The sequence below is a fragment of the Onychostruthus taczanowskii genome, unplaced genomic scaffold, assembly GCF_017590055.1.
Source record: "Onychostruthus taczanowskii isolate IOZ18803 unplaced genomic scaffold, ASM1759005v1 scaffold19, whole genome shotgun sequence".
Classification (NCBI taxonomy): Eukaryota; Metazoa; Chordata; class Aves; order Passeriformes; family Passeridae; genus Onychostruthus; species Onychostruthus taczanowskii.
This window is the reverse complement of record NW_024499128.1, coordinates 9,285,991-9,300,056: the sequence shown is the minus strand read 5'-3', so window position 1 is coordinate 9,300,056 and position 14,066 is coordinate 9,285,991. Positions and strand designations below refer to the sequence as shown.

The 14,066-nt window shown below is 42.3% G+C and overlaps 1 protein-coding gene across 2 annotated transcripts in view; it reads left to right on the top strand.

The window, feature by feature from the left end:
• Positions 1-14,066, top strand: part of MAD1L1 (mitotic arrest deficient 1 like 1) — a 350,409-nt gene that overhangs the window by 95,883 nt on the left and 240,460 nt on the right. For both annotated transcript variants that reach the window (XM_041401934.1, XM_041401935.1), the window contains exon 11: positions 6,189-6,333. In XM_041401934.1, coding sequence (XP_041257868.1) covers positions 6,189-6,333 — 145 coding nt within the window. The remainder of the gene's footprint in view (positions 1-6,188; positions 6,334-14,066) is intronic.

Genomic DNA, 14,066 nt, shown 5'->3' with positions numbered 1-14,066 from the left:
TTGGAGTTGTTCTTTGGGGGCTTGTTTGTCTGTTTTCCTCTCTCCTAAGACAGTTCCTTTTCTCCAGTATTTTACTCCCTTGTGCTGGATGCTCAAATCTGGGTGAGGAGTGATAGGGAATGGGGTAGACATTTGGCATCTTCTGAAGCTCCACATATTCCCTTACTGACAGCATCGTCCACAGGCTGACCATCCTCACTAGCCGGGGTTGTTAGAGAGCCAGAATTAGGAGCTGCAAAGTGAACCAAATGAACACAACTCCTGATGAAGTACTGGGAGTGGAGGTGCTCCTTTCCCAGCTCCCTGTAATGCCTTTTGAAGAGTCCAGGCAACAACTTGGCTTGGTGTGGTGGGTCAGCCTGTGCTCAGAGGACTGAGGGCATGCTGTTCTCTGCAGAGTAGGAAAGTGCACCTTAAACTTGTTCTTATCTCAGAATGGAAGTGGAAAATCCTTTTCAGTGAATGCCCTTTTAAAATAGTCCATCCTCCATAATTGCCAAATGCCACATGCAACTGATGCAGGGAGAGATGACACATGCTGTACTGGCTATATGCTGTGTTAATCATCATAGAGGACTCCTGGTTTTAACTCCTGCTTTTTAATTACTTGCATTTTATTAAGAACATTTAGTGTTTGCTTCTCTCCAAGCACTGCAAAGGAAATCCATTTGCTCAGGGTGTAACTGATGTCTGACTTGTTGTGGATTCAGCACAAGAGCCATGAGCATCTGCACACACCAAAGGCCCTTAAAGATTTGTCTGCATAAGCTAATATTAATCACTTTGTTTATTCAGCTATCAGAATAAGTTTTCCTGCAGCCACTGAAGGCAGTAGCACTTTCAAGTGTAGTGAGTGCACAGCCAGCAGTGTGGGCTCAGTGGTTTTTAAATACCAGTAGAAGTTTTATTCACCAAATAAATGCCTTTGGTAGAAGCTTTGGCCTTGTAAACACTTCAGGTTTAGAAGCTTAGGAAAAGGACATTTATGCCTGTAGTTATCCCCCCCTTGAAATATTTTTCATTCCAGAATTCAGTGGTGGATGTTGAAACTATTGATGTTTCCACATAAAACCAAAACAAACCACAGACATTCCTCATTTGTTAAGACACTGCTTTCCTCTCAGTGGTGATGTGGAAGGCATGTTCAGGGCTGTGGCAGTGATTCTCAGCTGGAGTGGCTGATTCAGTGTCTGTTCAGGCTGTGTGTTTGGAAATGTTCCTGGGCTGGGCTCCTCTGGGTGGCTGCTGTCAGCACAGCCCCGTGTGTTCACCCTGGAGTGGAAGGAAGCTCAGAGTGCCTGATGTGAATTTATTTCAGTGAATCTTAACTCCTGCCAGTCACTTATGGCCATTGTACTGCGGCTGGGGCAGAAAATGTGTGTTATTTCTTTTCTCTAACTGCTCACTTTGGTGGAACTCTGTTTCTGAGCGTGATAGTTACACTGCTGGTTAGGGAGTAAAATTAAATAGTGTCTCGCAAATAAAACATTGTCACTGCACCAATAAAGCTCGAAATGTCTGTCTGCTCCTTACCCATTTCATCTGGCTGCACTAGCAAAATAATTCTCTTTACGTTGTTCCCTCATTATAAATTCAATGTGATTTGAATCTTCCTTGTGTGTCTAGCAGCAAGATGATGTATGATCTGTTTGCTTTTGAATGATTTGTGGTTTATGGAAGCCTGGTGCTGGTGAGTTATACAAAAGATCTTTGAGAAAATACAAGGTGTGAAAACAAGAGAAAGTTTGCAGATGTTTGCTGAAGACTTGGGAGAAATAAATAGCAAAAAGAAAGAATGTTTTCCCACCAACTCTCTGTAGACCATTGCATGTAGTATTTTGTGTAGCAGTACTTCATAGGGCTCTCTGTGAGGCACACTTAAAGCTTCAAATAAAATATAGCCCCTGTGATAACTTCAACTAAAGATGTTCATATTTTATATAATTTCTCTTTCTGAATATAGGGAGCAAATAGGTAACACAACCTGTTTGCCCCCTCAGCTCCCACAGTCCCACTAGCAGGGTAGGATTTGAGGGCAGGAGAGGGTGCTACTGCTTCCATTATAGCCACAATTCTGTCTGTGAAGAAGAAAGGAAGCCAAGAAAAAAATGCCAGTCTTATTGTAGTAAAAGTTAGTACCCAAACCTCTGAGTTTTGAGCTGAAATACTTGTAGCACTAAAGTCTCCTCCTCCTTCCTGATGGTGGTTTTTCTAGTTTACCTGATTTAAATGTTAAACTAGTTCAGGCTAGTTCCATAAAGTGGTTCCATCTGTAGCTGTGTTCTCAGAACTCCAATCATTCTTTTCAGCAGCATTTTGTAGTGGATCAGTTTTTTCCTCTTTTAACATAGGATGGATGTTTTTCTGTTTTGCCAAGCATCACCTTCTCTTTCCTGTGTTCTTCCCTATTTAAGTCAAATTGTTTTCATCTTCTCCCTTCTGTTTTTCCTTTCTAATTCCCATCCTGGATGGTGCTGAGGTAGGTTAGGCAGAGGCTGAGGGGGGAAGAAATTGGAGGCTGGAAGAATCCTTGAGGGAGAGCACAGGCAGAGATGTCCTGTTGCTGTCCACTGGAAAATAAAAGACATGCTGGAGTTACCCTGATTTTGCTTATGCCTTTGTGTTTGTTCAGAAAACCTGTGGGGGAGGAATTGGAATGAAAATAACATTTTTGTTCAGCCCTCTGTTTATCAGTTTCCAGTCTGGTTTATGTGCGTACGTGTGCGAGTTGTCAACTTTCAGGAAGGGGTGTTCCTTCATCCAAATGTCTTGCTACAAAACAATTTCCCCTGCTCCTTTTTGCCTCATTAGCTTCTGCATTAACCCTTTTTTGTGCACTCTGACACGAGGATGCTGATGGCTGCAGTTTCTCTTTTCAGCTCCGTGTGTGCACTGTCACTCTGTTTTCCCCCTGTGCTCCCTCACTTCTCTTCCCATCAAATTTGCTTTTCTCTTTGATGTGCTCTCCCTCCTGACAGCTGGCCCTGGTAGGTACACGTGTCTCATCTGCTGAGCTACAACACAACCCAGACAGTGTTGCTCTTCTAATTGTTGCTGTGGACCCCTTGTTTTCCTCCCAGCTTCATACACAGACTGGTTCTGGCATCCTGTTTGCTTTCCCTGTTTTTTTTTTTTTTAATTTTTTTCTGAGGTGGTAATTTGGCTACTGAAAGGATGGAATGATTAAAATAATATTTTAGGGATCGCTGGGGGGCGGGGGGGAGCTGTCGGCTGCTTTTGTCATTTTTGAAGGAGATTATTAAAATGTATCTTATAGCTTCAGTATTCACTGTGTGCCCTCATTGTTCTTCAGTCTTTCAAAGAATATTCTGGAAAATGAAGTTTTATCATTAAGATTGCATTAAAGTGGATTACAGAAGGGAAGAGCAAAAAATGAAGAGTCTCAAACAGCTCAGAACAGAAATATGTTGGCATCTTATTCACTGGGATGTGGAACAAGGAACATTAATAGGCTGATAAACAGAAATGACTTTTTCTCTTTAAGGCTTAAAAAAGGTTTACTTTGAACTTGCAAAGATTTTTTTAAATGCCACTTCCCTAAGCTTATGCTGAATGGAGAACTTTGCCTCTTTTATTTTATTTTTTAATGCTCATATTGAGTGAGCAATTACTTCTGAAAAGCCATAGGTGTCATCAGGGTGGAAGAAGAGTGCACAAGTCTGGCTTTAAAGGCTTTGGCTTCTGAGCACCTACTTGCAAATCCTGTTTTGTGTCAATAAGAAATAGCACTTTTCCTTTTGGATTTTTCCTTACAGCAGCTCATGCTGTATTTGCTGCAGTTTCTGGAAGAATTATCAATCTGTCCAAAGAGAGGAAGAAAGGATCTCAATAATGTACTTTGGCATGGCGTGGAGAGTTGTGAGGAAGTTGAATTTCACACCTTCCATAGCAAGGAGACCTATGGTAACAGTCAGCTCAGGGAGTTCGAGGATTGTCCTCGCTTTCAGAGACATCTCTGGCATTTGAATTTTGGGTACATTAACATCACATTTGTACTGAGGCTGAAATATAAACAGATGAAGGTGTTCTTTCCATGTAGTGGCTGAGGAAATTGCCCATTAGTCTCTCTTTGCTCAACTTCTCTCAACTTCTTTTTAAAAGAGTTTTCCAACCTAGCTTGAAAATTTTGTGTGTGGCTGAATGTCTGTGCACTCCATGACACATGGATCTCAAATATTTTTCATTCTTTTGGGAAGGAAACCTAGCACATATCTCATTTTTCTTGGTGAATGTCAAATCAATCATCATTTGTCGGTCCACTCAACATTTACAGAAATAACTCACAATATTGGGAGATTAAGAAAAAATTTGCTCCATTGCCTAATCAAAATGTTTTGCAATAATCAAATGTGAGATTTTTGCTGTTTCAGGGTAATTAATCTTATGCTTGCATTTTTTGCTTTTGTTCTGATTCTAATCAGGACAAAGGTTCTTTGATAAAGAAAAAGATATTTGCAGTAAGGTTTCTGTGGTGTAATTTTTGTTACAACACATGTATCACAGTTAATGAGGATTTTGTACTTATATTTACCCTATGCATAAGTAGGAATATTGTTGAACAAACTGTAATCAATCTTAAGGCAGAAATTGAGGTTACCAGGAATTAACCATCCTTTCTGCCCTGTTTTGAGGGCAAGCTTGATAGGCTGCCCCACAGGCATGTTCCATCACCAGAGATGTTGCTCTTGGCACAGGTGCCCTTCTTAACTGATTAATTAAAACAGGTGCAAGGAAGCAGTGGTGCCCTGGTAATGGAATTATCCAGTTTCAAATGCAGATGTGAAGCCCTCTTGATGAACCTTCCCACCTGAATACAGCAATGAAGAGACTCTTTCACAGTTCCCAATTATTAAATTGGTTTGTGAATGGTTCCAAACTGAACTGGAGCTTTAAACAGGTTTCTAATTCCAGTGCTTTAAAACAAATGCTTTTTTCAAAGAGAAGGATTTTGAATAGGGAGACAGCTGCTTTGGAATTCTTGTGAATTCCTACATACATTTCACAAAAAATACAATTTGGTGACCTGGCAGCACAGGTTGTACTTGATTTATGCTAGAAGTGTTCTTTAAGTATTCCCTTTTGGATCTATCTAAACAGTACCTTAACAACAGTACTGTTTTATTTAAAGCACTTTTATTTATTTTCTTTCAAATATAATGATGAATAAGACCCTTGGAAGCAATCATAAATTTTCCAGTGTTGTTTCTAGCATTAGAGAAACAAAGTTCTTCTGTTCCTGACTAAGCTGGAGATGTTGAGTTTGATCTTCCTTGCTTGCTTGAGGGTTTTTGACTTGTGTGCAATATTTTTATTTCATGTCCTGCTCACTCATTAAATACTTAGTGCAGTCTTGGATAAACTCATCATATTTAAATAATGAACTGCCTCTTAATCACAGGAGTGATTCCACTTTTATTTTGTTATTGATCAAGTGCTCTGCCAGCAGCTGCTGTGTGACGAGCTGCTTGGTGCGAGCCTGGGAGCAGCTGCCCCTCGGTGCCCCAGCAGCAGACTGCAAGGCTGGAGGGCACACCTGGAGAGCTTCTCCAGGAGCTCACACATAATTGTGCATCACCACGGTGTGCTGCACGGAGAGCTGAGAAGAAGAGGGTTAGGCTGTTTTAATTGAGAATCATGTCCACATCTCAAAAGAAGTGCTAATCACCTGCCCTCAGCAGACATTTCTCTTCCAATGAAGGTTGCTCGCAAGAGCATTGTGCAGGTAGTGGCTGTTATTACTTGCTGAGTACTATCTGTCAGTCAAAGCAGATAATAGTAAACCTACTTTTTCTTCTTCTTTATTAGAAAAAAAATGAAAAGATACAGTAGAACCCAAAATTGTGGGTTGTTTGTTGAAAACAAGGCACATTCTCTAAGGCAAACTGGTTGATTTTGAAACAGACGTGTAATTATTTAAATGCTTCCTATGTGTGACGTTCCAGTAATTGTCTCTTGCTGCACAAGAAGGCTGTCCCTCGGGTGGTTCTTCTCCCACACCTTTTTCTGACAACAGCTGGTAATGAGAATGCAGCTGCCCAGTTTCCAGTGGTGCAGCTGTAAGATGAGAGTGACACGGTCACGGTCATGCTTCTCCTCTGAGGCTTTCCTGATCTCTCTGATGCTTGAGAGGCATCACTCAGTTCACAGGTGTGTCTTATCTCTCTTAGTGCCAGGATGCTGGAGAAGGCCAGGCAGCAGCTGCAGGAGGAGATCCTGTGTGTTCAGAGCCAGCTCTTGGATGAGAAGAAGAAACGAGAGCACCAGGAAGCGCTGGTCAGGCGGCTGCAGAAACGCGTGGTGCTCCTCACCAAGGTGAGCCTGGAAAGCCCATGTCCTTATTTCTTTCTGCCAGGTGCAGTCCTTCCTATTTCTTCTTTGTTCACCTCTATAACTGGTGCTACAAAACTGTTCTGGGGTCTTTGCATAATGGGTGCTGTGGGAGACATGAAACCTGTCTTTAGGGTTTCACTGGAATGGAAGCACCAGTGCCTGCTAAAGCTGTGCTCGTGTTCCCCCAGCTGGGCTCATGCTGTGCTGAGGATATGTGACTTTGTCTGAGCCTTGGCATCCATGTGAGGGCAGAGAATTGAATCATGTTGTTGTTGGAGTGTTTTGAGCCACTGAAGGGAATTTATAATGGCTTTGGCTGCATTGCCTCCTTTCCTAAAGAGAACAAAGTGGCAGCACCTTGTCAACTGTTCCTGTGGAAAAACAATTTACAGGGAGTAAGAGATTTGCCTTCCTCTTACGCTGGAAGTCTGTTCAAATGTAATGGCAAGCACTAGACCAGTAAATTGAAAATACCTTTTAAGATTCTTTCTATAGAATATATCAAAGGGGTCTGCATCATCCTATATCAGGTGTGCTCTCATGATGAAATTCTATACAATAATTCTGAAGTCTGCAGAGCATTGAAAATTTTATATTAAATTCTGAGAGCTCGCTTTCCACAAAGGGAATAATAATTTGCTGTAGCCAGAATGAGAGTTACTTCACTTTCCAAGAATGCTCCTTGCAAAACTTCCCTCATCTGAGCAATCTCCCTGGTATTGTAAAGCTGCTCACGTAAATGAGCTTATGTGTGTGCAGAAGGTCAGACTCCAGTAGTCAGAGCTCATGAGAGGGAGCCAGGCACATCACCACGTGGGGAGGCAGGAGGGGAAAGAGCTGCTGTGGTGCCTGAGCTTTAGACTTTGATTTCCAGTGTCAACTAAAGCATTTTGATCGATTTTAATTGCGCTGCACCCAATTTTGTGTAATTCCCGTGTCACTGTTGAGCCAAAGAAGCTGTGATGTATGGTGCAGTAAGCAGGGCTCTTGAAGCATGAAGCAGCCACTTTACAAGAGGATATTCCATCAGATCTTCTGACTGCGGAGTTTGATGCCATGGAGAGTCACAGAAGTGGAAAGAGGAAAATGACAGCAGTTCTTTGAGCCTCACGCTGAGGCAGGCACTGCAGGCAGGGTGGATGGACCAAACTCTCTCCATGGAAACAGAGAAGGCATCTCCTCTCAGCCCTTCTCCTGCCCCAGCAGCAGGCAGCTCTCCTTAGTTCTGGTTTGGGACTGCCATGACTGGATAAGACACAGGTGCATACTGAGCCCTATAAAAAAACCTGTTTTTATAACGTTTTCAACTGTCTAATATTGTGCTGGACTGCTCAGCCCTGAAGGAAGTTTCTCAGATGGTTTCTAAAATATTCCCTTTGTTAACTTATTTCCAGTGCTCAGCAGAAACACTTTTTGTCATAGAACACAAAAATATCATTACTTTTCTTTAAGTACTGGACAAAACCACAACACTACTTTGTCATGTGATGGATTGTATCCTGATTTATATGGAAAGACAAACCTTTGCTTTGTTTGCTCTGCTCCCCCTGAGGAGGAGCATAGGAAAAGTTGGAAGTGTTCTTCATCAGACCATGGCAAATAAACTTGTGTTTTGACAGGGGAGGTTTTCAGTGTGCTCAGTCATTCCTCAACTGACCTGTTTTGAAGGAATAAAGACTTTGCTGTTCTCTGAAAATTTATATTCCATCCAGAGAATGCTGAGGTCCTTTGTGAAGGAGTACATGCATTATGGTACTTGGACAATCTATCCTCAGCACTGTTTCTCCTGCTGGTTGCTCTCCTCATGCAAAATCAGAAGAAAGAATTTCATTTAATTAAAAAAGTATGATATTGTGATTTAAAATGAGATAGAGCAAATACATTTCCTGTCAAAAATAATTATTTTACATTGAAAGCATATCACCTAGAATGGTATTTAATCATCTAATTAGTGGCATCAGTGCTGTGGTGTGCTTTTATGTAATTTGAGAATGGAAAAGATGAGTTCTCTCTATTCAATCTTTGTCTTGTTAAATAGGACTGTGAAAATCTAATTTGGGGGAGAGTATTATATATATGATTGAAATGCTATTGCTTTTGATAGTATGACTTCTGCATTTGTGCATGTTTGACCCTCTGCTAGGGCAGTGAATCAGTTTCTGTGTGCTGAGCAAACAAGGCTTGAAAGGTGTCAGAGGTTCAACAGTGCAGGTTTAATGCTGTAACAGTTTTCCTTTCTTTGGGCTCAGGTTGGAACCTGGAAGTCTCAATCCTAGAATATGTTTTAAAATATGAATAGAAACCAGTAAGTTGTTTTTTGTTTGGTAACAGCAGGACCGAATATTTCAGTGGTAAATGTACTCTCCTCAGGGGGTACTTGCTTGTCAGTCTGACTCCTTCTCACTGCTATGGCTACTGATTTTTTTCCCCAAGACTGAAGCAATATTTTGTGACTTTTACAGACTGCCAGTCTCACTTGTCAGTCGTGCTCAGTTGCTACTTGCCACAGTCTCTGTCTTGGTTGCTCTTGTATTTCCATCCCAGTGCATTTTACCTCTCTGTCCATTGATTCCTTCCTTGCCTCATTTGCTTCTTTCGGGCTTTCTTGATCTTGCTTGGGCCTTTCCAGTTGGTTTACTGCTTGGAAGTGACACAGTTGTCAGTGTGGGATTCTTCAGTGCATCCCTAGAAACCTCTGTTCCCTGGCAGGCTGGAGCAGCATTCTCCAGTCTCTGAGTGTCACTGCAGTGGTCCAGCCCCATCGATTCCACTGCTGGCTGTGGGCTGGTGTAGGAGCTGCATCCTGAATATTCCTGCTCACAAACTGCTTGGCTGATCAATACGTTGGTTGATCATTTAGTCCCACATGCCCTTGTAAATCAGATCAGGACTGAAGTTTTCTGATTTACATGTATTCAATGAAACATAAGGCTAGATTAGGACACCACTGAGGCTTTCGACACTGATGGCTGGAAGGTTTCTCCTGGAGTGTCACTCCCTTCACCCAAGGTGATGAAACAGAAATTGATGTTTGAAGGGGTGGATTCACTCTCTCTCTCAGAGATCTGCCTGGCTGGGTTTGCTGTCTGTCATGCTTTTTGCTTTTCCTTAGCTCAGAGTTTTGGGAAAATCTTTCATCTTTGCTTTAGTCCCTGAGGTACTTGTGATACAGCAGTCCTGGGAGATACCTGAAATGCTGGGGAAACACCTAGTCCACTCTGCCCTTTTGCCTGTTTGATTTACTGGTGTATTTGCTTTGAATGCCATGTTTACTCACACAGTTTTGCATTGGACTTTTGTGTTGTCCTTAAGCTTTTGAGTATTTCACTTTTTCTGAGAGCTTTGCGCACAACTCCTGGTCTTTGTTTATGAAGTGGGCTTGTTAAAAACAATGGCTAAAATAGCAATCTCTTAAGACATTTTATATGATATAGAGGCCTCCCAAAATGAAAAACCCTTTCTGAAAGTCCTTATCTGAGTGTAAGCAGCTGATTGAGTCAGTATTTCATGGAATGCCAGTTCTGGTTATTATTTCAGGAGGGCAGCTTCCACAGGGCACAACTGGGCCTTTTGCAGCAGAAGTGTTGCTGGAGAACAGCAATAAAGACCCACTCAAAAAACTCCCAAAGCCCTCTGATGTGGAGGGCCAAAGGTTGGCCATCATCTCCTCTTCTCCTCGAGTGATTTTACCTGGTTGTGGTCAGCCCTTGCTGTGTTTCTTACTTAGCTGCTGCCAGGGCTCAGAGCTGGAGCCTCTTCCCCTGCACGTGTTCAGTTCAGTGACTCCTGGAAGCAGTGATTCCTTCTGTGCCCAGAAATAACTTCTGCAAGGAGCTCTAGAGTACACGGGATCAGCCCAAAGCACTGCAGGTTTGCCCAGAGACAAAATGCCCTGCTTCCTGCAGCCAGGGCATGATCCTTTGCAGGAAGGTCAAAACTCAAAATGGGAAGCCCAATTTCAATTACTTTTTGTAACTTATTCCAAATTAGTCTAATTTGTTCCCGAAATTGTGGGCTTTATGAGTGCACACTGCCATAATTGCAGCTCTTGCTCTTGTATGAGGCACAACACAACGACTGAACTAAGCTGCTTGTGTTGGATGTTGTTGTTTCACTGTGTTTATTTCCTGCCTGTGCCTTTGGGTACTCTGCTGCCCAGAGAGGAGACTGAAAAATTTCCTTTTGTTTCCTGGGCTCTCAACCAGATCATGTGATATGATAGGAAATCTGTTTCTATTGAGACATAATTTAGGCCATCAACATAAAAGTTAGAGATTAAACAAGTATTGATTAACCAACTCCAGCTGACTGCTGATACCACATGTTCCTGGAGATATCAGTCAGTGTGAAGTATATTAGTGACTCCCAGAGCTGAGAGTGGTAAAAATGCATCAGAAATGGGACTAGGTAATTAAACTGTTCATTAAGCATGGCAGATGCAGAGTTCATGACTTGATTTGCCATCTGCTTTGTTTTGTAATCAGTAAAGATTTAAAATAATGCTGATGGCTTCTCTGTCATATTGGGTCCTGCATGATGTTTTTTCTGAGGAGGTAGATAGATGATTTTAAAGCACAAGGAAGGATCTTAAAGTTCTGGGTGTGCAGCAAAGAAGGTGAATTAACCCTTTTCCTGGGATATGTGAAAGATAAGTTGTAAATACAGCAGTCAGTACTGCACTCAGCAGCACTAGAAGCAGGCACTTTGGCAAGCTGATCCTTGTGGCAGACTTTTTAGGCATCACACCCTGAGCTGTGCTCTGCATCCAGGCAGCACAGTTGGCCTTGGGGCAGCTCTGAGCTGCTCCTGGGGGCTGTGAGCAGTATCCAGAGTATCCAGTGCTTTCTCTGGCTGTTATCACTCTCCCTCCTTCCTTCCCTCAATCCAAGTCATGATTCTGTGTATGTAATTTCAGCAGTGCTGTTGCAGGTGCATCCCCAGCTGTGCTGCTGCTCCACACCCGGTTGTTAAGTGCCGTCAGCCTGACCCTGGCCAAACCTTTCCCTCTGCTCACTGTGTCTCCCCTTTTTAGGCTTTTATAAACTCAGGGAAGTTACCTTCCTCTTTATGACTGGCAAATAAATACATATGAAGGCGATTGCACATCTCCCTCTTCAGGGATTAAGCAAGGCAGGTTTTGTGAGTGCTTCCTTGGACCATCCATCCTTGAGAAGAGGGAGACAAGACACTCTGTGTTTGAAGGAGACTCAGCAACCTTTTAGACTGAGCACAGGTCTCTCTAATTTCAACTTGATTATATTAATCAGTTAAACAATTTCAGAGAAAAGGTGGCTGGTAGTTGGGGGTGGAGGAGGATAATAGCAGAAGGAGACAGAAGATCATTAAGAGGTGTGGGAAAGAGGCAAAGAGAGAATTGCTGCTTGTAGAGTGCAGGGGCTTGGAGCAGGTCACTGCTGAATTTTAATCTTTAGTAATCAGTAGCATCATCAATTTTAAATCCGAGACTGCTCTTGTAGGGTGCTTTTTTTAAAGAATGAAGACCAACAGGTCAGAGATGAGGTAGGTGCTTTTATGAATAATTCTCTGCCCTGTGAGCTGGTGTTAAAATGCTCGAATTCAGTCTGATGAGGAGTGGCTGCTGGGCTTCATGTTTGTGATTTCCACAGGAGTGTCTGGGTTACTGGATAAAGGGTGCTGAGTTTCCTGGGGAGAAAGCAGGATTTGGGAGTTTGATGACTGTTTCCATAGACATTCTTTGTTGGAATTAGGAAACATAACTCTTTGCTTTTGTTGGTCTCTGACTGCCTTCTCTCTATGAGGTGGAAAGTGCTCCAGGGAAATGGAGTTCTGTGAGGAGTTATTTTAACACAGTTTTTTGGTTTTTTAGTTTGGTTTTTGTTCCCCTGTATAACCCAAATTTGTTGTGTGTTGTTTTTTTTTTCTTTTTAAATAAATTCTTCCAGTTACTTGCTGTGTCATATTTTAGCCCTGATCCACTTAACCACCTCCTGGAGTTCAGGCAGCTGCCTCCACATGCAGCAGTGTTGGGGGTAACTTGCTGTACCACTCTTTGCCTGCAATATCCCTGCCAGATAACTCCACAAATACGTGTTCTGATAACATGCGTCCTGATAAATTTTTATTTTTGTTTCTATGTGTTGCTGGTCTGCTTTACCTTTCTTGATCATCTTGCAGTCTGGACTGTGAGGACCTGAAACCATGCTCTCACCTTCCATACCTAACAGCCTGCTAGGATCTGTTGACCTGATTTCCAGTATCTCTAGATCTCAGAGTCTCAGAGTCATTTTTTTTTCCCTTCTGTCTGTACCCTCTAATTTGTCTGCTTCTGAGTTTTATTTAGCTTTTAATGGAATGGCCTAACTCCAGTTTTCAAGGAAGTTGCTACAGGGAATACAAAAGAACAAATACGAATTTTATCAGCTTCAGCTGTTGCCCAAGTCCCTCAGCCCTGCCCTTAGAGAAGCACAGCAGTGTTGATGGCTTCACCCTGGCCCTGCCATGAACCAGCCATAGTATTTATTGAAATGGCTTCATCTGCAGCACTGCCCTTTCTGTAGCTCCCTGAGCACAATCCCACAACACTCCAATGGCAATTCTTGCAGACACTTGTACAGTGACAAACTAACTCTGCTGATTTATACTAGATGCTTCCTTATATTCATTACAAGATCCTATTTGCATGCTTGACATTTTAAAATACTGTGTTTGGAATGTGTTATTTATTTGGAGACCTTTATTAAGCAACCTCAATCTAAGGGTTTAATTGTTACTGATAGCTAAGAGTATAATTACCTCTGTAAAATATCATGGCTATATTAAGCAAATGGCAATTGTCTTCCAGAAGAGAATGAGTACAAGCCATTTTCCTTTGAAACAGGTTGTTTCACGAGGTCTGCTAATATAATTTACTGAAACAATTGCAGAACCTCTCCATAAAGAATTAATAAGGAAAGCTGAGATCAATGTGTTTGTAGAAGGGACTGGCTGCAGCAGTGTTGAAGCAGTGCACAAAGGCCATTTGGGAGGAGGAAGTATCTTTAAATTAAACCACAAAATGTTCTGTTTCTCAAGTGAGATTTGCGGATTTTGGAAAGTTAGAAGAGTGTGTTTTTGCTGGTGTGGGCTCCCAGAGCAGTGCTTGGTTTTCTTTTTTGCCATTGTTCCTTACTTTGCCTGACTTGGTAACAAGTTTACTACTCACTTTTGACTCCATGAAGAAAGTAGCAGAACTGTTGAGTTCTCACTTCCTTATCCTGCTCCAAAATGACTTTTTGAAGCCAAAGAGTTCCCTTAGTTTCACTTGTCAGTCTGCATTTGTCAAAGGCTCCTCTGGCTCTGAGATGCAGGAGCTGTTCCCAGGCTGTGGGCACTGGAGTCTGCCCTTCTTGCTTTCCACTGCATCCTCTCCAGTGAGACCCTTTGCTCTTGATCTGTTGTCCTAATTCCTCATAGCTAGTGGATAAATGTGCCTTTTCCCTGACTTTGGGTACTGTACTCTGTGTACCCTGTGGTACCTGTAGGAATTTGTCCCTTGGAGGCAGGAAGGTGATGTGCTTTGTTAGAGCTGAGCTGTATCACCCGAGGGCTCTCACCATGGAGATGGTGAGGCTGAGTTCAAATGGCCAGCCTGGAGGCAGAAGATGAATTGGCCCCTGGGCCTTGCTTCTCTTTCCTTTTTAGTAGCATAAAAGTGCTCATAAAAATTATCTTAGCAATTTTCTGGGAATTGGTTT